Here is a 25,628-nt window from a genome sequence, read left to right as displayed (position 1 = left end):
ATTTGCATCCGCCGCCAAAATACCCTACGGCAGTGTTTCCCAAACAGGGTGTCTCCAGCTGTTGAAAAACTCCCAGCATGCCTTGACAGTCAGTGACTGTCCGGCAATACTGGGAGTTGTTGTTTTTCAACAGCTGGAGGCTCCGTTTTGGAAACAGTGCAGTACAAGGTGGTTTTTTTTTATTGGGGGGGGGGGGACTGTGTAGGGGTATATGTATATGTAGTGTTTTACTTTCAATTTTGTGTAGTGTAGTGTAGTGTTTTTTGGGTACATTCACACGGACGGAGGTTTACAGGGAGTTTCTCGCTGGGAGTTTGAGCTGCGGCGGAAAATTTGACGCATCTCAAATTTGCAGCAAAAAACTCGCTGTAAACCTGCCCGTGTGAATGTACATTCACATGGGGGGGGCAAACCTCCAGCTGTTGCAAAACTACAACTCCCAGCATGCACTGACAGACCATACATGCTGGGAGTTGTAGTTATGCAACAGCTGGAGGCACATTGGTTGCGCAACACTGAGAGTTTGTTACTTACTCAGTGTTTTGCAACCAGTGTGCCTCCAGCTGTTGCAAAACTAGAAATCCCAGAATGTACAGTCTCTCAGTGCATGCTGCGAGTTGTATTTTTGACACAGCTGGAGGCACACTGGTTGCGAAACACTATGTTAGGACACAAACTCTGTTTCACAATCAATGTTTCTCCAGCTGTTGCAAAACTGCAACACTCGGCATGCATTGCAGTCGAAGCACATGCTGAAAGTTGTAGTTTTTCAACAGCTGGAGGCACACTGCTACAACTCCCAGCATGCCGTTTGGTAGTCTGTGCATGCTGGGAGTTGTAATTATGTGACAGCGTGATGCACACTTTCATTGAAAAAAATGTGCCTCCAGCTGTTGCATAACTACAACCCCCAGCATGCACAGACTACCAAAGGGAATGCTGTGAATTGTAGTTGGAACTCCAGCTGTTGCAAAACTACAAATCCCAGCATGCCCTTTGGCTGTGCATGCTGAGTGTTGTTGCTAAGCAACAGCAGAAGGTGAACAGGGCTCACCTCCTGCTGTATCCTGCCGCCTGCACCATCGCCGCTGCTGCCACCGCTCCAGCCACCGGGACCGCCACCGCTCCTGAGGGGACCCCTGCCGGTCCAGGGAAAGGTAGGAGACCCCTGCCGGCCCCGTTCTCCACCCCGATCGGCACCCAGGACAGTGATTGATCAGTCGTTCCGACCGGCGGGGACCGAAATTCCCACGGGCGTACTGGTATGCCCTGGGTCCTTAAGTACCAGGAAGGGTACCCATATGCCCTGGGTCCTTAAGGAGTTAAGGTAGCGGAGCTGTGTATGTGTAAGTAGAGCTGTGCATGTGAATAGCAGAGCTGTATATGTGTAAGAAGTAGAGCTGTATATGTAGCAGAGCCATGTGCATAAGTAGCATAGGTATACATGTGAGAAGCAGAGCTGTGTATGTAGCAGAGCTATGTGTGTATGTAGCAGAGCTGTGTGTGGATGAAGTGTATACTGTATGTGTGGGTTTGGGTGTTAGAGTAAAAGTAAGAGTAATATGCGTACTGCATATTGTGCAGATTAATGGACATAAATGCAATGTTTAGCCTCTGTTACATAAGATGTGGTTCACAAGCTGTTTCACAACTATTACTCACATCATGGCATGGCAGTCTTTTGCTGATGTAGCACAATGGAAGTAGTGGTTTTGCCGCAGCTTTAAAGCCACCGGTTTTCTATGGATTCTTCATGGGAGTGCCGGACATACCTGAGTACAGCCATATCTTCGGTGCTTCCATAAAGAATGCCTGCATCATATGTTGACCCAATGGTCCATTTAGCAGGAAGATTTGTGGGCCCCCTCTGTGCCCCTCATATAATATTGAGGCACCCTCTATGTCCCCAATATAATATTGGGCCTAATACTAGATTGAGGCAAACAAGTAGGCCCAATATTATGTGGTGGGCCTAGAGGGAGCCTAATACTATAGAGGGCACAAAGGGGGTGTAATACTATAGGAGGAACAAAGGGGGGCTAATATTATATGGGCACAGGTGGAGCATAATACTAAACAGAAGGAGTATAATACTATATGGGGGGCCAATGAGGGGCTTAACTTCAATATGAAGGCACAGAGGGGACCTAATTTTATATGGAAGAGACAGAATCCTCAGAGTTCCTATATTCCCAAATTGCCACAACTAAAATAATAGACTGTGACTTATCCCCCACGGCTCTCCAGCTGCTGCTGGAATCACTCTCTCGTCCATCGTCATAGTTTTTGGGGCCCGGCAGATCACACTGCGCCTTGCTATGGCCCACCTAAGCGGTGATAGACTGAGCACCAGTGTTAATGTATTGACAACAAAAAGGCTGTAGGCAGACACAAGATGTGCAAAAAAATATTTATTTCTTAAAAACACAAACACGTGTAAAAATATGTGTATAAAATCAGAGGAATGGCAGCTGAAAAAAAGGACGTCTCCTGGACAATAGATAATAATCAGTGGTGCAAATGCCATATGTATCGGCATATAACTCATAGCACAAATGCAGGTAGAACAAAAGGCAGGTTACACCAAGCATTATATATATATATATATAACAAGTGCACATAAATACTTGAAAAGACTGTACAAAGCCCTGCTATGGTGCGACAAGACAGATACCCACATGTAGAGAGCAAAGATGCAGCCAGGAGACGTTCACCCCCGGCCCCTATCCCTTTCTTCTCCTTCATTACCCCACCACCCCTCCATTTTTTCCCATGTCCCCCCCCCCCCCTTCCGCCGGGCCCGGGGTGATGACAAAGCCAGATCAACCAGGTACACAGCTGCATTCCATGAATAGATTATGTATGCGTAGTTGATTGGCTACTATGTTCTATAAGTATCTACGCCCATTTTGAGATAGCCACTCCCAGAAGAAGGACTTCCGTCCAAAATGATTGTAGGGGTGGACGTCTCCTGGCTGCATCTTTGCTCTCTACATGTGGGTATCTATCTTGTCGCACCATAGCAGGGCTTATCCACTTGTTGCTATTTTTTGCTAAATTTATAAAATAATTTCTTATATATATTGTAGACATACCATGTCTAATATAGCAGCATATTGGAGTTCAAATACCGGGCTCAAATAACAGTGGGAGATGCATTTGTGTTAATTTTTGTATTGTAAAAAATATTTTTTCCACATATAGATTTTGTTAATTCATCAAAAATCTTATTTAATACATTTATATAACAGACCATGCATATCTTTCCTTAAAATCCTTCCTGAAGTGATTGTGTTTCATTCACACAGTTTTTCTTGACGTGTGCGTTTTTTCACACTTCAGGTTGCATACATATGAATGCATATTTGGGAATTGAATTATTTTTCTACATTAAAAAAGTTTTTTTTACTCCTTGCAACATATGTATGCCCTTAAGTGTGTACCTTTGTCTTAACCACAACTTTTGTATTTTAAATTATGCATATTTTAGTTTGTGGTTGTAAGGGGTTAATGCCTGGACTCCAGGAGGTTGGTCATGTGAGTAATCACTATTTCCTTCCACCTGGGAGAACCATGCCATTTCCTCTATATATACTCAGACAAATGTGGTTTTATTTTATGTACGATTAAGGGTGCTAACGCACCTGAAACGCGTAAAATTATGACCCCTGCTATGACATTTTAAGCATTAAAGAATCTGTTTTGCACAAACCTTGGCGCTGGACATCCAGTTTTTTATATAGCAGGGCTTAGTACTGTTTTTAGTACTTATGTGCACTTGTTATATATATATAATGCTTGGTGTAACCTGCCTTTTCTTCCACCTGCATTTGTGCTAGAAGTTTTATGCCCATACATATGCGATTTGCACTAATGATTATAATTTATTGTCCAGGAGACGCCCTATTTTTTAGCTGCCATTTCTCTGATTTTATACACATATTTTTACACGTTTTAAAAAAAATATTGTTACTTTTTTTTGCACAACTTGTGTCTGCCTAGAGCCTTTTTGATGGTACAGGTTTTGTAGTTTGTTGCTGTTTATGCAGACTTTACATGATCCAACAATTTATGCCCTTGGAGTACATAGGGGTGATTGGATCCCTTCCCTTGTATTGGGCCCAACCTTCTTCTTGGTGCCCCAAAATCAGGAAGAAGAAAAGGCTGGAGGGGAGCGGTGGAAGGTAAGTTAAAGTTGATTATTTTAAATGTAGCAGTCTGGGGATATAGGAAAAATAAACTATTTGGCTGGATAACCTCTTTATTACAATATGGAGGCACAGAGTGGGCCTAACTACTATATGGTGGCAGAGAGGAGTCCTAATACTATGTAGGGGCACATAGGTGTGTCTAATACTATATGGGAGCACATAGAGGGTCTAGTACTTCATAAAGGAACAGTGGAGGCCTAAGATTATATGGGGGCGCAGATTGGGCATAATACTAGAGCGGGGCACAGAGGGGGCTAACACTTTATTGTGGCAAAGAGATGGGCCTAATACTATATGGGGACACAGAGGGGACCTAATAATATAGGGAAGCAAATAGGTGGAGCTAAGTTCTATATAGAGGTACAGAGGGGACCTTACAATATAGGGAGGCAAACAGGTGGAGCTAACTTTTATATGGGGACACAGAGGGGACCTAATAATATAGGGAGACACAACTACTATATGGGAACACAAAGGGACTCTAATACTATATGAGGGCACAGGGATTGGCCTAATATAATATGAAGGCAAAGAGGAGGCCTAATGGTAGTTAGATCTCCTGGTAAAGCAGTATTATTTGATACCTATTCATGTATATAAATCATTGTTGGGGGACAAATGTCTTGGAGCTTGTGCCCCTGATCCATAAGACCCCAAAAACTTCCCTAGAAGCGCTGGAGATCAGGGTATAGACAGATTAATGCAACAACATCTGACTCCTGGAGAACAATATTATTTGAGCTGTTTTTCTTATTTGTGGATATTGGTTAACCAATGGTTAAATATTTTATATATACTGATACAGGCAAAAGTTATTATTTCTCTACAAGGTTTTAACACAGATGTTTCAAAATGTAAAGCTTGTCCGCAGGTCATATTAATGGAGATGTCCTGATTGACCTCAGCCTTGGATCCCTGGTTCAACATCTCTATGCACCTAGTGATTTTTTCCAACACATCATAATACTGAAGGTCAGTGACAGATGCATCATGGAGCTGAAGAGATGGCTGGACACACGGACTGGAGCATTCGATTGGGGACATGCTGCAAAACTTCATGGAGAGATACAAGGGAACAGGTGAACTATTTGTCCACATTGTGAGGGAAACAAGCAGATTGTACTATATAAGAGATATAAAGCAGATCTACAATATATTAATGCAGACTGTCTTTTTGCACTGCTAGTCTATTTAAGATCACATTTTCTATGTTGGTAGAAAAAATTGCATGTAAAATAATTGACATGATTAGGCCTTGTTCACACTGAATTTTCTTCAGTGAAGTGCAATGTGATTTCCACATCAGAATTAAGATGAAAACTGTGTATAATATACAGGATGGACCATTTCTATGGATACACCTTAATAAAATGGGAATGGTTGGTGATATTAACTTCCTGTTTGTGGCACATTAGTATATGTGAGGGGGGAAACTTTTCAAGATGGGTGGTGACCATGGCGGCCATTTTGAAGTCGGCCATTTTGAATCCAACTTTAGTTTTTTCACTAGGAAGAGGGTCATGTGACACATCAAACTTATTGGGAATTTCACAAGGAAAAAATTGATGTGCTTGGTTTTAACGTATTTTTATTCTTTCATGATTTATTTACAAGTTTCTGACCACTTATAAAATGTGTTCAATGTGCTGCCCATTGTGTTGGATTGTCAATGCAACCCTCTTCTCCCACTCTTCACACACTGATAGCAACACCCCCGGAGAAATGCTAGCACAGGCTTCCAGTATCCGTAGTCTCAGGTGCTGCAGAATGGGCAAAACAAAAATTGGAACAGGACCCTCAGTTTCCGCAGAAGATTTTGTTCAGTGATGAGGAAACTTTTATGTGAATGGTGAAGTTAACAAACAAAACCACCGCTATTGGTCTGACACTAACCCACATTGGATAGATCCCTCCAAGACTGTTGGAACACAAAAATTGATGGTATGGTGTGGTATATGGGGTACAAAGATAGTGGGGCCATTTTTCATCAATGGAAACCTCAAGGCCACTGGATATGCGAAATTGCTCCATGATGATGTGTTTCCCTCTTTATGCCCTGAAGCTGCACGTTCCCTGAGTTTTTCCAGCAAGATGGTGCACCACCACATTATGGATGTCAGGTCCGAGCATTCCTAGATGAACAGTTTCCTGGAAAGTGGATTGGTCATCGTGGGCCAGTTGAATGGCCCCCAAGGTCTCCCGATCTAACCCCCTTAGACTTTTATCTTTGGGGTCATCTGAAGGCAATTGTCTATGCTGTGAAGATACGAGTTGTGCAGCACCTGAAACTACTGATACTGGAAGCCTGTGCTAGCATTTCTCCTGCGGTGTATATAGTAGTATATAGCAGTGTATACGGATACTGGAAGCCTGTGCTAGCATTTCTCCTGCGGTGTTGCTATCAGTGTGTGAAGAGTGGGAGAATTGCATTGACAAACACAATGGGCAGCACATTTAACACATTTTATAAGTGGTCAGAAACTTTTAAATAACTCATGAAAGAATAAAGTAACATTAAAACCAAGCACATCATTGTTTTTCTTGTGAAATTCCCAATAAGTTTGATGTGTCACATAACCCTCTTCCTATTGAAAAAACTAAAGTTGGATTCAAAATGGCCAACTTCAAAATGGCCGCCATGGTCACCACCCATCTTGAAAAGTTTCCCCCCTCACATATACTAATGTGCCACAAACAGGAAGTTAATATCACCAACCATTCCCATTTTATTAAGGAGTATCCATATAAATGAACCAACCTGTACATTGATTTCAATAGAATATCCACATCTATGTTCACATGCCTCCATCCCATATTCAAAGACAGCAATAGCCAGCTGACCGTAATCCAATACTCAGAGATCCACGATCATACACAGTGGTGGTTGAGAGCACAGGAGGTGCTTGCCAAGCCATTTACTCGGTGAGAAATCCAAAGTATAATTCAAAAATCGGGATGTCCAGCTCCCAAAGAAAAAATTTTAAAAATCCAAAATTTATTAGATCATCTTAAAATAGATATAAAAGGAAAACACCCATAGTGAATGTAAAAAGTATTTTATTATTTTGGATAATTTGGATTTCATCCCATACTGGGATGGTCCGCTTCATTGTTAGTGTCGCAATGGGTCCTGGTCCCCTATTTCTTCCTGAGAGTCCATCGCCAAATCCCCTCCTTCTACTCCTTAGGTCCCACTTTCTCTACCTCAAGGAGAACATCCGTACTTCTCTCCTCCATCCCTCCTTCTTTAATCATCATCTTTAGCGTTTGCAGTACAAGGAATATCAGCGGTATTACATTGCTAATTCCGCTGTTCTCCTTGCTGACAAACCTGGTAGCCTCCTTGAAAGTCCAGAGCACACAACAGATGTCCTTGGTTAGCTGCCAATCCCTCAGCTGAAAGTCACACTGGCTGGAAAAATTGTCCTTCTGCTGCATTAGGGAATCTGTCACGGCTTTGCACTGCTGGTACATGCACTCCAACGTATGTAATGTTGAGTTCCATAATGTTGAAACGTCACAAATCAGACGTTTTTGAGGATTTTTGCGCTGTATGTGAAGGAAGGCATGTTTGAAAGCATATAAACGGCTGGACCGAATGCACACTTTCCTGCACATATCCAGCACATGCATGAGACTATCACAAGTGTTCAAGAAATGTTTCACGAGAAGATGTAGCTGTCACGATGCCGGCTGGCAGGAGGTGGATCCTCTGTGCCAGAGAGGGATTGGCGTGGACCGTGCTAGTGGACCGGTTCTAAGTCACTACTGGTTTTCACCAGAGCCCGCCGCAAAGCGGGATGGTCTTGCTGCGGCGGTAGTGACCAGGTCGTATCCACTAGCAACGGCTCAACCTCTCTGGCTGCTGAAGATAGGCGCGGTACAAGGGAGTAGACAGAAGCAAGGTCGGACGTAGCAGAAGGTCGGGGCAGGCAGCAAGGATCGTAGTCAGGGGCAACGGCAGGAGGTCTGGAACACAGGCTAGGAACACACAAGGAAACGCTTTCACTGGCACAATGGCAACAAGATCCGGCGAGGGAGTGAAGGGGAAGTGAGGTATAAATAGGGAGTGCACAGGTGAACACACTAATTGGAACCACTGCGCCAATCAGCGGCGCAGTGGCCCTTTAAATCGCAGAGACCCGGCGCGCGCGCGCCCTAGGGAGCGGGGCCGCGCGCGCCGGGACAGGACAGACGGAGAGCGAGTCAGGTACGGGAGCCGGGATGCGCATCGCGAGCGGGCGCCACCCGCATCGCGAATCGCATCCCGGCTGGAGACGGTATCGCAGCGCACCGGGTCAGTGGAGCTGCCCGGAGCGCTGCGGTAGCGAGAGTGAAGCGAGCGCTCCGGGGAGGAGCGGGGACCCGGAGCGCTCGGCGTAACAGTACCCCCCCCCCCTTGGGTCTCCCCCTCTTCTTAGAGCCTGAGAACCTGAGGAGCAGACTTTTGTCTAGGATATTGTCCTCAGGTTCCCAGGATCTCTCTTCAGGACCACAACCCTCCCAATCGACCAGGAAAAAGGTTTTCCCTCTGACCTTCTTGGAGGCCAGTATCTCTTTAACGGAGAAGATGTCCGAGGAGCCGGAAACAGGAGTGGGAGAAACAAACTTAGGAGAGAAACGGTTGATGATAAGTGGTTTAAGAAGAGAAACGTGAAAGGCATTAGGAATTCGAAGAGAAGGAGGAAGAAGAAGTTTGTAAGAGACAGGATTAATCTGGCACAAGATTTTGAAAGGACCAAGATAGCGTGGTCCCAATTTGTAGCTAGGGACACGGAAGCGGACATATTTAGCGGAGAGCCATACCTTGTCTCCAGGAGAAAAAATGGGGGGAGCTCTTCTTTTTCTATCAGCAAACTTCTTCATGCGTGATGAGGCCTGTAAAAGAGAATTTTGGGTCTCTTTCCATATGGTGGAAAGATCACGAGATATTTCATCCACAGCGGGCAAACCAGAGGGCAAGGGAGTAGGGAGGGGGGGAAGAGGTGACGGCCGTACACCACAAAAAATGGGGATTTGGAGGAGGATTCAGAGACTCTGAAGTTATACGAAAATTCGGCCCATGGTAGAAGATCTGCCCAGTCATCCTGGCGGGAGGAAACAAAATGGCGTAAATAATCACCCAGGACCTGGTTAATTCTTTCTACTTGCCCATTGGATTGAGGATGATATGCAGAGGAAAAGTTTAATTTAATCTTGAGTTGTTTACAGAGAGCCCTCCAGAATTTTGACACGAATTGGACGCCTCTATCCGAGACGATCTGCGTGGGCAACCCGTGAAGACGAAAAATGTGTACAAAAAATTGTTTTGCCAACTGAGGCGCTGAAGGAAGACCAGGAAGAGGGATGAAATGTGCCATTTTGGAGAATCGATCAACGACCACCCAAACAACAGTGTTGCCACGGGATGGGGGTAAGTCTGTAATAAAGTCCATACCAATCAGAGACCAAGGCTGTTCGGGGACAGGCAGAGGATGAAGAAGACCAGCGCGCTTCTGGCGAGGAGTCTTATCCCGGGCACAAACAGTGCAGGCTCGTACAAAATCCACAACATCCGTCTCCAGAGTCGGCCACCAATAGAAACGAGAGATGAGTTGCACGGATTTCTTGATACCCGCATGACCTGCGAGATGGGAGGAGTGACCCCATTTGAGGATTCCGAGGCGTTGGCGTGGAGAAACGAAGGTCTTCCCTGGAGGAGTTTGCCTGATGGAGGCTGGAGAAGTGGAGATCAGGCAGTCAGGGGGGATGATGTGTTGCGGAGAGAGCTCTACTTCCGAGGCATCCGAGGAACGAGAGAGAGCATCGGCCCTAATGTTCTTATCGGCAGGCCGAAAGTGAATTTCAAAATTAAATCGGGCAAAGAACAGAGACCACCTGGCCTGGCGAGGATTCAGCCGTTGGGCAGACTGGAGATAGGAGAGGTTCTTGTGATCGGTGTAAATAATAACTGGAAATCTTGATCCCTCCAACAGATGCCTCCATTCCTCAAGTGCTAATTTAATGGCTAGAAGCTCTCGGTCCCCGATGGAGTAGTTCCTCTCAGCCGGAGAGAAGGTCCTAGAAAAAAACCCACAAGTAACAGCATGCCCGGAAGAATTTTTCTGTAGAAGGACCGCTCCAGCTCCTACAGAGGAGGCATCAACCTCCAATAGGAAGGGTTTAGATGGGTCAGGTCTGGAGAGCACGGGAGCCGAAGAAAAGGCAGACTTGAGCTGTTTAAAGGCGTCTTCCGCTTGAGGAGGCCATGACTTAGGATTGGCATTCTTTTTGGTTAAAGCCACGATAGGAGCCACAATGGTGGAAAAATGTGGAATGAATTGTCTGTAATAATTGGCGAACCCCAAAAAACGTTGGATAGCACGAAGTCCGGAGGGGCGTGGCCAATCTAAGACGGCAGAGAGTTTGTCTGGATCCATTTGTAGTCCCTGGCCAGAGACCAAGTATCCTAGGAAAGGAAGAGATTGACATTCAAACAGACATTTCTCCATTTTGGCATACAGTTGATTGTCACGAAGTCTCTGAAGAACCATGCGGACATGCTGGCGGTGTTCTTCTAGGTTGGCAGAAAAAATCAGGATATCGTCCAGATATACAACAACACAGGAATATAAGAGATCACGAAAGATTTCATTAACAAAGTCTTGGAAGACGGCAGGGGCGTTGCACAGGCCAAAGGGCATGACCAGATACTCAAAGTGTCCATCTCTAGTGTTAAATGCCGTTTTCCATTCATCCCCCTCTCTGATGCGAATGAGATTATAGGCACCTCTTAAGTCCAGTTTGGTAAAGATGTGGGCACCTTGGAGGCGATCAAAGAGTTCAGAGATGAGAGGTAGGGGGTAGCGGTTTTTTACAGTGATTTTATTAAGACCGCGGTAGTCAATGCAAGGACGTAGAGAGCCATCTTTTTTGGACACAAAGAAAAATCCGGCTCCGGCAGGAGAGGAAGATTTGCGGATAAAGCCCTTCTTTAAATTTTCCTGGATATACTCAGACATAGCAAGAGTCTCTGGGACAGAGAGAGGATAAATTCTGCCCCGGGGTGGAGTAGTACCCGGGAGGAGGTCAATGGGACAGTCATAAGGCCTGTGAGGAGGTAAAGTCTCAGCTTGTTTTTTGCAAAAAACATCCGCAAAGTCCATATAGGCCTTAGGGAGACCGGTTACAGGAGGCACCACAGGGTCACGGCAGGGAGTACTGGGAACCGGTTTAAGACAGTCCTTGGAACAAGAGGGGCCCCAACTCTTGATCTCCCCAGTGGACCAATCCAGGGTAGGGGAGTGGTGTTGAAGCCAGGGTAGTCCAAGGAGAATTTCGGAAGTGCAATTGGGGAGGACCAAAAACTCAATTTTTTCATGGTGAGATCCGATGCACATTAGGAGGGGCTCCGTGCGGAAACGTATGGTACAGTCCAATCTTTCATTGTTAACACAATTGATGTAGAGAGGTCTGGCGAGACTGGTCAGCGGGATGTTGAACCTGTTGGTGAGAGAGGCCAAAATAAAATTTCCTGCAGATCCGGAATCCAAGAAGGCCATAGTAGAGAAGGAGAAGGTAGAGGCGGATACCCGCACAGGCACAGTAAGACGCGGAGAAGCAGAGTTGACATCAAGGGCTGTCTCACCCTTGTGCGGGGTCAGCGTACGTCTTTCCAGGCGGGGAGGACGGATAGGACAATCCTTCAGGAAGTGTTCGGTACCGGCACAGTACAGGCAGAGATTCTCCATGCGGCGTCGTGTCCTCTCTTGAGGTGTCAGGCGAGACCGGTCAACCTGCATAGCCTCCACGGCGGGAGGCACAGGAACGGATTGCAGGGGACCAGAGGAGAGAGGAGCCGGGGAGAAAAAACGCCTTGTGCGAACAAAGTCCATATCCTGGCGGAGCTCCTGACGCCTTTCGGAAAAACGCATGTCAATGCGAGTGGCTAGATGAATGAGTTCATGTAGGTTAGCAGGGATTTCTCGTGCGGCCAGAACATCTTTAATGTTGCTGGATAGGCCTTTTTTAAAGGTCGCGCAGAGGGCCTTATTATTCCAGGATAGTTCTGAAGCAAGAGTACGGAATTGTACGGCGTACTCGCCAACGGAAGAATTACCCTGGACCAGGTTCAACAGGGCAGTCTCAGCAGAAGAGGCTCGGGCAGGTTCCTCAAAGACACTTCGAATTTCCGAGAAGAAGGAGTGTACAGAGGCAGTGACGGGGTCATTGCGGTCCCAGAGCGGTGTAGCCCACGACAGAGCTTTTCCAGACAGAAGGCTGACTACGAAAGCCACCTTAGACCTTTCAGTGGGAAACTGGTCCGACATCATCTCCAAGTGCAGGGAACATTGAGAAAGGAAGCCACGGCAAAATTTAGAGTCCCCATCAAATTTATCCGGCAAGGATAGTCGTAGGCCTGAAGCGGCCACTCGCTGCGGAGGAGGTGCAGGAGCTGGCGGAGGAGATGATTGCTGAAGCTGTGGTAGTAGCTGCTGTAGCATCACGGTCAGTTGAGACAGCTGGTGGCCTTGTTGCGCTATCTGTTGTGACTGCTGGGCGACCACCGTGGTGAGGTCGGCGACAACTGGCAGAGGAACTTCAGCGGGATCCATGGCCGGATCTACTGTCACGATGCCGGCTGGCAGGAGGTGGATCCTCTGTGCCAGAGAGGGATTGGCGTGGACCGTGCTAGTGGACCGGTTCTAAGTCACTACTGGTTTTCACCAGAGCCCGCCGCAAAGCGGGATGGTCTTGCTGCGGCGGTAGTGACCAGGTCGTATCCACTAGCAACGGCTCAACCTCTCTGGCTGCTGAAGATAGGCGCGGTACAAGGGAGTAGACAGAAGCAAGGTCGGACGTAGCAGAAGGTCGGGGCAGGCAGCAAGGATCGTAGTCAGGGGCAACGGCAGGAGGTCTGGAACACAGGCTAGGAACACACAAGGAAACGCTTTCACTGGCACAATGGCAACAAGATCCGGCGAGGGAGTGAAGGGGAAGTGAGGTATAAATAGGGAGTGCACAGGTGAACACACTAATTGGAACCACTGCGCCAATCAGCGGCGCAGTGGCCCTTTAAATCGCAGAGACCCGGCGCGCGCGCGCCCTAGGGAGCGGGGCCGCGCGCGCCGGGACAGGACAGACGGAGAGCGAGTCAGGTACGGGAGCCAGGATGCGCATCGCGAGCGGGCGCCACCCGCATCGCGAATCGCATCCCGGCTGGAGACGGTATCGCAGCGCACCCGGTCAGTGGAGCTGCCCGGAGCGCTGCGGTAGCGAGAGTGAAGCGAGCGCTCCGGGGAGGAGCGGGGACCCGGAGCGCTCGGCGTAACAGTAGCACTTTTTCCAAACAGGTATAGTGTGTCATGGCACCTACATGCAGCATTTTGATGATGTTTGTGCCGTTATCGGCAACCACGTTTCCTAATTTCCTGATCGTCGCCACCGTGGAGGTGGATTTCCTGGCCTTATTGAGGTGAAGCCTCGTTTTGCAGGATGTTGACCCAGTGGGGCGAAAAAGACGTACTGGCCTAGGCGTTAGCTACTACTCCATGTATCGACTGTGACATGCACTGTTCTGCGCACAGACAAGTTCATGGAGTGGCCAACCCTCTCCGCCACATGATTGTGCAAAGCAGGGATAGCTTTCTTGGCAAAATAATGGTGACTAGGTACACGCCACCTGGGCTGGGCACACCCTATTAGTTGCGTGAAGGCCGTGGAGTCAACAAGATGGCCAGGTAGGAATTGAAGCGCATTACCGTCACCTGAGCTCACCAGACCAGCAGTTCTACACCTTTCGCAAGTTTTCTTCCCCTACCTCAGCTATGCTCTTCTTCCCTGACACTGCCACTACCCTCCCGCTCTGAATAGGTTAGCTCCTCCTCCACTGGTTCCCATGTCCTGTCCAACATGACATCGTCAACATCAAGTTCCTCATCATCCTCCAAGCCACCCCTCTCTGCATGAACTTCTTGGGCTTCTTGCTTACCCCCAGAATAGCCACCATGCCGCCTCACCAGCACGCCTACCACAAGTCCCGCTTGTGCCAAGCTCCGCCTCTGACTCCACCTTCACCATCTTGGCAACACACTCCAAAGCACTCCAAAGCTTGTCTCTCCTCCCCATGGCAAGTGCTATCCTTCTGCAAAGCAGTAGGGGGTAGGCAAAGTCAGAGATGAGGAAACACAATGTATCGGATGGACAGTTTCACAACGCCATGTAACTGTAGACAGGGAGGAATCCACTAACAGGTCGCTCCTCATAATATTGTCAGAATCCTCTGCCCCTTCATTAATATACATGTAGTCCAGAAAACCTGGATCATCTGTTGAAACCAAAAAGCCTCTGGCAGGCAGGGAGTACTTGGTATGGCTGACACGGCTGCTACTACTACCACCAGGCACCTGGCCTCTGTTTCTGCTTCCTGTACTGGGGCTGGTACTGGCACCAACATTCTTACTGCCAGAGGACATGGCAGAGGTCTTCTGACCTCTACCCAATCCAACATTTTCTTTACCAAACATAGTTTTGAAGGATAGCTTGGATTTGGAGGTTAGTTTTCTTACATGCAGGTAGGTGTAAACGGTGTTTGCGGAGTAAAGCGCTATGCTGTGTTTAGGACACTTTGCATATGTACCACAATCATACAGGTCTGCTGCAGCACAGCTTTGCTCAGTTCACTGCTTTTTGTGTTTCTTCTTTTGTGTTAGCCTTCAAAAAGGATTGATGGGCTTTATGGTACACAATGAGGCTTATGTATGAATGGACAGGAGGTCCCCCTATGAACAGTCCACACACACAGGCTGGGGATGAGCACTTCATTGCTGTGGATCCTTGTATAGCCCCTATAAGATTTGTGCACTACAGATTCATTCTCTCTCTCTCTCTCTCTCTCTCTCTCTCTCTCGCAGACAAACAGAGAGGGAGAGTGCTAGGGATAGAAATAAGTATATAAAGTTCTATTTAAAAAAAGCACAGCAGAACTCTTCATAGCAAAGCATATAGACATGGATGGTGACCATATGGATAGGTGAGAGAAAACCCCTTCCAGGTAACTGCTCGCCTGATGTTGTTGTGTAGTAGACACAACAGTTATATGTGCAATCAGTGAAGAAAATGGGACGGTGCAGCCACTGGGTGCCGGTCTTTGATCCTAGATCCACCAGAACAACAGATACTAGATGTCAGGGACCGACTGGGGGACAGGGAGAATGAGACCTAAACTGACCCTAAAACCGCTCTCCCTGCCTACTTGCCTACTTACCCTAAACGGTGAGTCGACAACTGGGCGTCGGTCCCTCCCTGAATTAAAGTGCTGGGGTCTAATTAAAAACACATACTAATAGTCGGTCACCAACCAGAAAACTAACAGGAACATACAACTCTGTGATATGTAAGTTCAGAGGACACTAAAGATCATTGGACATGAACAGGGGGCACAGTGGCCGTGAACAGAGGACTCTATAGATCTGTGGTCATGAACAGGGGTCCCTATAGATAAGTAGACATGTACAAAAGTCAAGAGATCAGAATACCAGAACTAATAAACAAAGTTCAAAACACTAGACAGGAAAACGAATAAGTCAGACTTCAGGGACAGACAGGAATATAGCATAATCCCCCAGAACGTCCAATAGACTCCAAGTCCATGGACCAGAAACAGGGATCTCTAGATACATAGGAATTATAGAACACAGTTCACACTGTACACAAGACAGGAAACCGCAATCCCTTAGGAACATCCAGTAGACTCCACACTGGACACACAAACAGGACACTCCACTCCACTATAGGAATAGCCATTAATAATAAATCCAAATAGACAACTGACCAGCGGCACACACACCGCAGTGTTCAGGATGATGGCCCAGTAGGAAAACAGAAATATAAAACATAGAACTTCACATAAACGGATACAAGAAAATACACAGTGTGAACAGACACATAACAGAAAGGATAATAAAATCCTAAAACCGACTGGACAAACACAGCTTAAAATCTACTAAGAGCATGCCAAAACATGACTAAAACCAGAAAATACAAAGGTCCATGGTAAAACAGATATAGTAGATAAAAGCACAAACAAGGAGTGTTTCACCCAGCCCCCAAGCAGCATGGCAGTAGCAAGCTAGCAGCAAGACATCAGGAAGTATCTGTAATCACCAGAGACTAGCCTGTGCTAACAATAAATAGGCACACCCTAGCAGCTATTGGCTAACAGAGGCCTGGGCTGAAAAGGCCAGCAACATTTAACCGTTCCCTGGCCAGGAAACCTAAAATTGTTCACACACACCCAATGCAACAGCTGTGTGTGTGAACACAGACCAATACAGACATGACCCCAGACAATTGATGATGAAAAATACCCAGATTACAGGGGCAGGAACCATTCTGTAGTGAAGGGCTTGCTAAGTCTAATAAACACACTTTATTATATGCAACAATATTAAAAAGCCACATACATAATACTATTGAGTTTCAGGGTATAAATCACCCCTTCATCAGATGTGCATATGGCAGAACAACACAACACTTTGAACAAACCAGCATTTTATACACTTCAAAGCTTTATTTGTTTATTTACATAGCGCCTACAGATTCCACAGCGCTTACAATTATGGGGTACAAACAAAGATGGCACCTGAATGACATTGTCACTAATGGCCAATCACTAAACTATGCATAAAACTCATAAAATCAGTCAGAAAACACATATACTATAAGTGGGAGGTTGTGAATTAAACACCTTATATTGTGCACAGAATTTTGAATATCCAAAACAAATGTATAAAGGTATGCTGTGACTCTGCTGACACCTCTGTCTGTCTCAAGAACTGTCCAGAGCAGGAGCAAATCACCATAGCAAACCTATCCTACTCTTAACAGTTCCTGAGACAGACAGAGGTGTCAGCAGAGAGCACAGTGGTCAGAAAGAAAATAAATTTAAAAAGAAAAGTACTTCCTCTGGAGCCTTCAGCAGCTGATAAGTACTGGAAGGATTAATATTTTTAAATAGAAGTAATTTACAAATATGTTTCACTTTCTGGCACCAGTCGATTTAAAAACTATATAATTTCACCGGAGTACCCCTCTAAACCTCAATTTAGCAGCAAGGTGACGGTGCTCAGCACTCACATGTCCTACTGCATTGGCTGCCTGCAAAGCCCCCCCCCCCGGTTACTATCACTCTTACCAGTCAGCCTCCTCCTGCTGTATGCTGCCTACTACAGGTTCCTATATTCCATTTCACCATTGCTGATGTTACCCCCAGCAAGGCCTGGGCTACCAATCCAATAAAAAAAAAAATAATAATAATCATTTTCAAACTTTTTCTGTCCTTAGGCTACTACAACTCTTACTAGTCTACCTCTTTCTGCTGTATGCTGGCTACTACAGGTAACTCTAGTTCGCCATCACAAGTTCTCCATGAGTATTCTAATTCCGACAGGAATCTACTGACAACCAATGATACTTGATGCCACTTTATCTTATTGTAAATAAGCCTAAAAATCAATGAGCACATTAAGGAAGCTGTTAGTTACTATGGGATACCGCATGTCGCCATAACTGAGCTTTTAAAAAAACTTTTAAACTACTTAAATACATTCCTAGCAGTATTATACAGGGCTTCAGATCTATTAGGCAGTGCTATAAACGTGTTTAGGGCCCTTTTTTTTATTGCAGGTTCACGTTGAACCGAGCCAAATCGAACCGGCAATTTTAAAAAAGTTTGGTGAAATCGACAAGTCCAACTTTTCAAAACTTTCCTTAACACTGCTCTTGATGTGTGCCAGTCCAACACCTTCTGCTGTACGCTGGCTATACATACCAGTCTGCCATCACCCTTGCTGCTGCTACTTCCATCGTGGCCTACACATATACAGCCCAAGATCCACAAAAAAAGGGATAATTTCTCTCTCCTTTTTATACAAAATCTAATTCTTCTTGCCTATTAGACATGTGCAGAACCAAAAATTGTGTTTATTTTCGTTTCGTTCATTTTCGCTTTAAAATTTTTTCGGTTCTGTGAATATTTGGAGTGCTGTTAATTCGTTATATTCGGTTTTCAGAGGCATAGGCAAAAAAAAATTTCGTTTTTGGATGCATTCGTTAATAACTTCGAATGCATTCAGATCTTTTGTTATATCTGTTAAATTTTGCATTCGTTACTAAACGAAATGCACATTAGTTTCACTTGCTAAGCCTCTTTTGTAATAAATAGCAGGTGTTACCTTAGGATTCTTGTTGTTTTCACCTTTTTTTGCAGTTTTCTCTGTGTAGGAAGGCAAGTTTTCCTCAGGTAATCCCAATGAAAAGAATCTAATTCATTCCTTACATTCGTTTTACTGATAACGAATGCATTCCTTATTCGTTAACATGCATTATTCGTTATGCGTTATTTAACGAATGAATTCGTTAACTGTATATTCGTATTATTTTTGGGAAATATTCAATTTTTTTTTCGTGCATTCGGATTGTAACGAACACCCGAAAACGGGAAAATTCGTTACGTTTAGTATTCGTTTCGAAACGAATTGCACATGTCTATTGCCTATTTTGGATTCCCTTTGGATAAAGGCATTGTGTCTTCTTTACTTGCCCGACTCAAAACCTGTTGGAACTCAATGAGGGAGAATTTTGTTCGATTTTTTAAAATTTTCAAAATTTTGAAAAGCGACCTCTTACCTGTCTTAAGGGTTTTCAATTTGGTCTTGCAAAACCCTTAAAGATAGAGGGTCTTCCATATCATCTAACATCTCCGCAAAAGGGAAATTTTTAAATAATTTTCAAAATTTCAGACGTGAACAAATCAACTTCATTTTCAAAATTTCAAAATTTTTTAAATCAACTTCTTTAAAATTCTAACATTTAATAAATTGACTTCTTTACTGTCTAATGTGTCTTCAATTTCATGTTGCAACTCCCATAAAGGGAGACTTTTCTTAAATGTTTTATACAATGTAGATAATACCATTATCTGTATATTTGTAATACACATTGGTTAAAGAATTTGCATATTTTTGGGTGAAAAAATACTGTACCTGCAACTATTGCCTGTGTGTCTCTATGAGGAGTCCAAATACAGGAAGTGAGGGCGGGACAAGCAGGGCTCTGTGCAGGCTCCTAGCCTTTCAATCACACTGATGTGTGAACTGGGAATGTATTACAGAGCCTCACTGCACAGAGCCCTGCTTGTCCTCACTGTACAGAGCCCTGCTTGTGCTCAGTGTACAGAGCCCTGCTTGTACTCAGTGTACAGAGCTATGCTTGTTCTCAGTGTACAGAGCCCTGCTTGTCCTCAGTGCACAGTGCCCTGCTTGTCCTCAGTGTACAGAGCCCTCTCTGTCCTTAGTGTGCAGAGCCCTGTTTGTCCTCAGTGTACAGAGCTTTGCTTGTCCTCAATGCACAGAGCCCTGCTTGCCCTCACTGCACAGAGCCCTGCTTGTCCTCAGTGTACAGAGCCCTACTTGCCCTCACTGCACAGAGCACTGCTTGTACTCACTGCACAGAGCCCTGCTTGTCCTCAGTGTACAGAGACCTGCTTGTCCTCAGTGTACAGAGCCCTGCTTGTCCTCAGTGTACAGAGCCCTACTTGCCCTCACTGCACAGAGCCCTGCTTGTACTCACTGCACAGAGCCCTGCTTGTCCTCAGTGTACAGAGCCCTGCTTGTCCTCAGTGTACAGAGCCCTGCTTGTCCTCGGTGTACAGAGCCCTGCTGGTCGTCAGTGTACAGAGCCCTGCTTGTCCTCAATGTACAGAGCCCTGCTTGTCCTCAGTGTACAGAGCCCTGCTTGCCCTCAGTGTACAGAGCCCTACCTGCCCTCACTGCACAGAGCCCTGTTTGTACTCACTGCACAGAGCCCTGCTTGTCCTCAGTGTACAGAGCCCTGCTTGTCCTCAGTGTACAGAGCCCTGCTTGTCCTCAGTGTACAGAGCCCTGCTTGTCCTCAGTGTACAAAGCCCTGCTTGTCCTCAGTGTACAGAGCCCTGCTTGTCCTCAGTGTACAGAGCCCTGCTTGTCCTCAGTGTACAGAGCCCTGCTTGTCCTCAGTGTACAGAGCCCTGCTTGTCCTCAGTGTACAGAGCCCTGCATGTCCTCAGTGTACAGAGCCCTGCTTGTCCTCAGTGTACAGAGCCCTACTTGTGCTCAGTGTACAGAGCCCTGCTTGTCCTCAGTGTACAGAGCCCTGCTTGTCCTCAGTGTACAGAGCCCTGCGTGTTCTCAGTGTACAGAGCACTGCTTGTCCACCCACACTTCCTGTATTTGGACTCCTCACAGAGATACACAGACAATAGCTGCAGGGATAAAAATATACACATTTTAACCAATGTATATTACAAATATACATATAATGGTTGAAAAAGTTTTGTTGACGACAGATACACTTTAATTTTAAAAAAAAAACACCTTTTTAAAAAGGAGAATTTTGTTAGATTTTTTCTCAAATTTTCAAAATTTTGAAAAGAGATATTTTTTTTTTACTGTCATCAAGTTCTTCGCTATTTTGGAAAATCAGACATCTCTATTCGGTGCTCCTGGCTAGAAGTGGATGTAAAGGGGTACTCCGGTGGAATACTTTTTTTTCTTTAAATCAACTGGTGCCAGAAAGTTGAACAGATTTGTAAATGACTTCTATTAAAAAATCGTAATCCTTCCAGTACTTATTAGCGTCTGAATACTAAAGAGGAAATTATTTTCTTTTTGGAACACAGTGCTCTCTGCTGATAATCACAAGCTCTCTGACATCTCTTTCCATTTCAGGAACTGTCCAGAGCAGCATATGTTTGCTATGGGGATTTTCTCCTACTCTGGGCAGTTCTTAAAATGGACAGAGATGTCAGCAGAGAGCACTGTGCTCGTGATTCAGCAGAGAGCTCTGTGTTCCAAATAAAAAGAATTTCCTCTGTAGTATTCAGGAAGGATTGAGATTTTTTTATAGAAGTAATTTACAAATCTGTTTAACTTTCTGGCAATGGACACAGGCACACACGTGACCCCATTTTGGAAACTACACCCCTCACGTAATGTAATAAGGGATACAGTGAGCATTTACGCTCCACAGCTGTCTGACAGATTTTTGGAACAGTGATCCGTGTAAATGAAAAATGTAATTTTTCATTTGCACAGCCCACTGTTCCAAAGATCTGTCAAACGTCAGTGGGGTGTAAATACTCTCTGCACCCCTTATTAAATTCTGAGAGGGGTGTAGTTTCCAAAATGTGGTCACATGTGGGGGGTCCACTGTTCTGGCACCACGGGGGGCTTTGTAAACGCAAATGGCCCCCAACTTCCATTCCAAACAAATTCTCAAAAAGCTCAATGGCGCTCCTTCTCTTCTGAGCATTGTAGTTCGCCAGCAGAGCACTTGATGTCCACACATGGGGTATTTTCATACTCAGAAGAAATGGGGTTCCAAATTTTGGGGGAAATTTTCTCCTATTACCCATTGTAAAAATGTAAAATTTGAGGAACAAACTACATTTTAGTGAAAAAAATATTTTTTTTCATTTACACATCCAACTTTAACAAAAAGTTGTCAAACACCTGTGGGGTGTTAAGGCTCACTGGACCCCTTGTTACGTTCCTTGAGGGGTGCAGTTTCCAAAATCGTATGGCATGTGAGTTTTTTTGCTGTTCTGGCACCATAGGGGCTTCCTAAATGCGACATGCCCCCAAAAACCATTTCAGCAAAATTTGCTTTCCAAAAGCTAAATGTGACTTCTTCTCTTCTCAGCATTGTAGTTCGCACGCAGAGCATTTTACGTCCTAACATAGGGTATTTTCATACTCAGAAGAGATGGAGTTGCAAATTTTGGGGGGCATTTTCTCCCATTACCGTTTGTAAAAATGGTAAATTTTGGGGAAAAACTGCACTTTAGTGAAAACATTTTTTTTCTCATTTACACATCCGGCTTTAACGGAAAGTCGTCAAACCCCTGTGGGGTGCTAAGGCTCACTGGACCCCTTGTTACGTGCCTTGAGGGGTTTAGTTCCCAAAATGGTATGCCATGTGGGGGGTTTCTGCTGTTCTGGCACCATAGGGGCTTCCTAAATGTGACATGCCCCCCAAAAACCATTTCAGCTAAATTCACTCTTCAAAATCCCATTGTCGCTCCTTCCCTTCTGAGCCCTCTACTGCGCCCGCCGAACACTTGACATACACATATGAGGCATTTCCTTACTCGAGAGAAATTGGGTTACAAATTTTGGGGGGCTTTTTCTCCTATTACCCCTTGTAAAAATAAAAAACTGGGTCTACAAGAACATGTGAGTGTAAAAAATGAAGATTTAGAATTTTCTCCTTCAATTTGCTGCTATTCCAGGGAAACACCTAAAGGGTTAACAAACTTTCTGAATGTCATTTTGAATACTTTGAGGGGTGCAGTTTTTATAATATGGTCATTTGTGGGGTATTTTTTTTTTAATAAGAAAGCCCTTCAAATCCACTTCAAAACTGAACTGGTCCCTGAAAAATTCCGATTTTGAACATTTTGTGAAAAATTGCAAAATTGCTGCTGAACTTTGAAGCCCTCTGGTGTCTTCCAAAAGTAAAAACATGTCAAATTTATGATGAAAATATAAAGTAGACATATTGTATATGTGAATCAAAATATAATTTATTTGGAATGTCTGTTTTCCTTACAAGCAGAGAGCTTCAAAGTTAGAAAATGCAAAATTTCCCACTAACATAAAGTAGAATATGTCACAAAAAAAAAACAATCTCGGTACCAGAATGAAAAGTTATAGCATCCCAGAGTTATTAATGCTTAAAGTGAAAGTGGTCACGTGTGCAAAAAATGGCCGGGTCCTACACTGAAAATTGTCTGGGTCCTTAAGGGGTTAAAGGGGAACTCTGGTGGGAAAAAAATTTTCAAATCAACTGGCTCCAGAAAGTTAAACAGATTTGTAAATTACTTCTATTTAAAAATTTTAATTTAACCCTTCCAGTACTTATCAGGTGCTGTATACTACAGATATACTACAGAGAAATTTGTTTCCAGTCTGACCACAGTGCTCTCTGCTGACCCCTCTGTCCATGTCAGGAACTGTCCAGAGCAGGAGAGGTTTTCTATGGGGACATGCTTCAAATCTAAACAGTTCCTTACACAGACAGAGGTTTCAGCAGAGAGCACCATTGTCTGACTGGAAAGAACTGCACAATTTACTCTGTAGAATACAGCAGCTGATAAGTACTGGAAGGGTTCAGATTTTTTTAATAGAAGTAATTTACAAATCTGTTTAACTTTCTGGCACCAGTTGATTTGAAAATATTTGTTTTCCACTTGTTTCTACCGGAGTTCCCCTTTAAGGACTGAAAGTATTGACAAAATATAAAATAATAAAGATTTTATTGTAGACTTAATTACGGACTACACATTTCATGAGTCCAGCCTTCATTTATACGTTATACCTGACGAAGAGGGCTGGCCCCTTGATATGCGCTGTCTGTACTTTAGTCTACAATAAAATCTTTCTTATTTTATACCTTGTATAGAAAGAAGCCACGGCACTCGATCCGGATGCAATTAAAAGGCTTTATTCCCGCTGGAGGTACAAGGACACGTCAGGAGGGGGAGAAGAGACGGGACAGGTCCCGTCTCTTCTCCCCCTCCTGACGTGTCCTTGTACCTCCAGTGGGAGTAAAGCCTTTTAATTGCATCCGGATCGAGTGCCGTGGCTTCTTTCTATACAAGGTATTTACTGTGAACTATAACACTATACCGCTGAGCACCGACAGGAGCAAGATCTAATGAGCACTGGTTGAGTCCGCGTCTATTCTAAGTGTTTTAGTGAAGGAGAGGCAGTGCCGACTGGTATTCTTGTTTGGACTTTATTATTTTATACTTTGTCCATACTTTCAGTCCTTAGATCCACTTCCAGCCTGGAGCACCAACAACAGACATCTGCTTTTCCGGGTTCCTCGAAAGTCTTCTTTTCCCAAAAACTCTGTCTGAACATATACTTAGAAGGGCACAGTATAAACTTTACATTTAGTACACTAGTCTTGGTGGAATTGGTCTTTCCACTACTACTTGAAAGCAAAAATCCAGAGCTAACTACTGAGTTTTCATTCCACTGTATAATTTTTTCTTATTTCTTTAGCGATGATTTTCAGGACAAAGAAGGAAAAGTGAGATTGGCCGCTAAACACGTTATGAAATGTGACCTTGAGAAAGAAAATATGACGGATCCGATAGTCTTACCGCCAGCAGATTGTATCATCAGCGCTTGGCTCCTGGATGTTGTCTGCAAAGATCAAGATGACTACAGGAGATATCTCAGGAAGTTCTCAAGGATGCTGAAACCTCAAGGACACATTATATTAATTGGGTCTTTAAATATGACATATTATACAGTAGGGAAAGACAAGTTCCATGCTTTCACATATGATGAGGATTTTGCCAGGAAAGCTCTAATTGGAGAAGGTTTTGTTATAGATAACTGTAAGGTTAAGAAGAGAACGGCTGTGAGTGACCTTATTGACTACAAGGCCGTCATAATCATTGCAGCTCACAAGGAGAAGTAGGTCCGAGTAGAAAAGTACAGAAGTTTGCCGGTTAAGAATGTATATATAAAGCTTTGAAACATGATACAATAATTACAACAAGGCTTTATCTATTATCTTATTTACTTATTTATTTAGAATCTATATAGCATCATACTAGTTTACTGTTTAAATAGTTGTCCAGTTCAGGCTGTGTTCACACATTCAGGTTTTTAATTGGAGTTATTGAATATAAGGCTAAGAATGGATTTAAGAAATCTTAGTCTTTACTTAGTCTTTACTTTTCTCACAAACTATATTTTCAAATGTGTTATTGACGTGAAATTTTCCCCAGATGTTGGTCACAACCCCATCCATTCATAAAAAATAAAAAAAATAAAAACAAATGAGATGGTTTCTTCAAGACACCTGTATGGGAAAACTAGTGGCATGCATTGCTCGGGTGTGATTTAGGCCAATTCTTCCACACAAACAGCCTTCATATCCTGAAGGTTCTGTTGGCCTCTTCTGTGCAGAGTTATAGCTAGCTCTTTTTGAGAAAATTTGAGAAAATAAACAAATAAATAACAAATAAATGATATTACAACCGTTTATTTCAGTTACACTGTCAAGATGTTATGTAACTTAACACAGGTAACTGACATATGACAAAGAAATATCACTATCTTTAATGGGCACTGTCAGATATAAAACCCTTTTATATGTCGTACGTCTTGGCAAAACAAAAGTTTTTCAAATATACTTCTTTAAAAAAATTCACATTTTATTAAAGAAAACTTCCTTTGAAAATCCCACTACTAGGGGTCCCCATACCTCCTGAGACATTCATGAGACCCACAGCAGCATGAGCATGTCCAAAGGTCATGGACACAAGATGGCTGATTGACAAGGCTGCAGGAGGAACACAGCCTGCAGCAACACTACTGT

At 44.4% G+C, this 25,628-nt stretch overlaps 1 protein-coding gene across 2 annotated transcripts in view; it reads left to right on the top strand.

The window, feature by feature from the left end:
- Positions 1-25,218, top strand: part of LOC130293672 (indolethylamine N-methyltransferase-like) — a 32,607-nt gene extending 7,389 nt beyond the window's left edge. For both annotated transcript variants that reach the window (XM_056542657.1, XM_056542656.1), the window contains 2 exons: positions 5,083-5,290; positions 24,299-25,218. In XM_056542657.1, coding sequence (XP_056398632.1) covers positions 5,083-5,290; positions 24,299-24,722 — 632 coding nt within the window. In that variant the 3' untranslated portion in view covers positions 24,723-25,218. The remainder of the gene's footprint in view (positions 1-5,082; positions 5,291-24,298) is intronic.
- The last annotated feature ends 410 nt before the right edge of the window (positions 25,219-25,628 follow it).

This window comes from Hyla sarda, chromosome 10, assembly GCF_029499605.1.
Source record: "Hyla sarda isolate aHylSar1 chromosome 10, aHylSar1.hap1, whole genome shotgun sequence".
Classification (NCBI taxonomy): Eukaryota; Metazoa; Chordata; class Amphibia; order Anura; family Hylidae; genus Hyla; species Hyla sarda.
The sequence above is the reverse complement of the archived record's forward strand: the minus strand, read 5'-3'. Positions and strand labels throughout refer to the sequence as shown.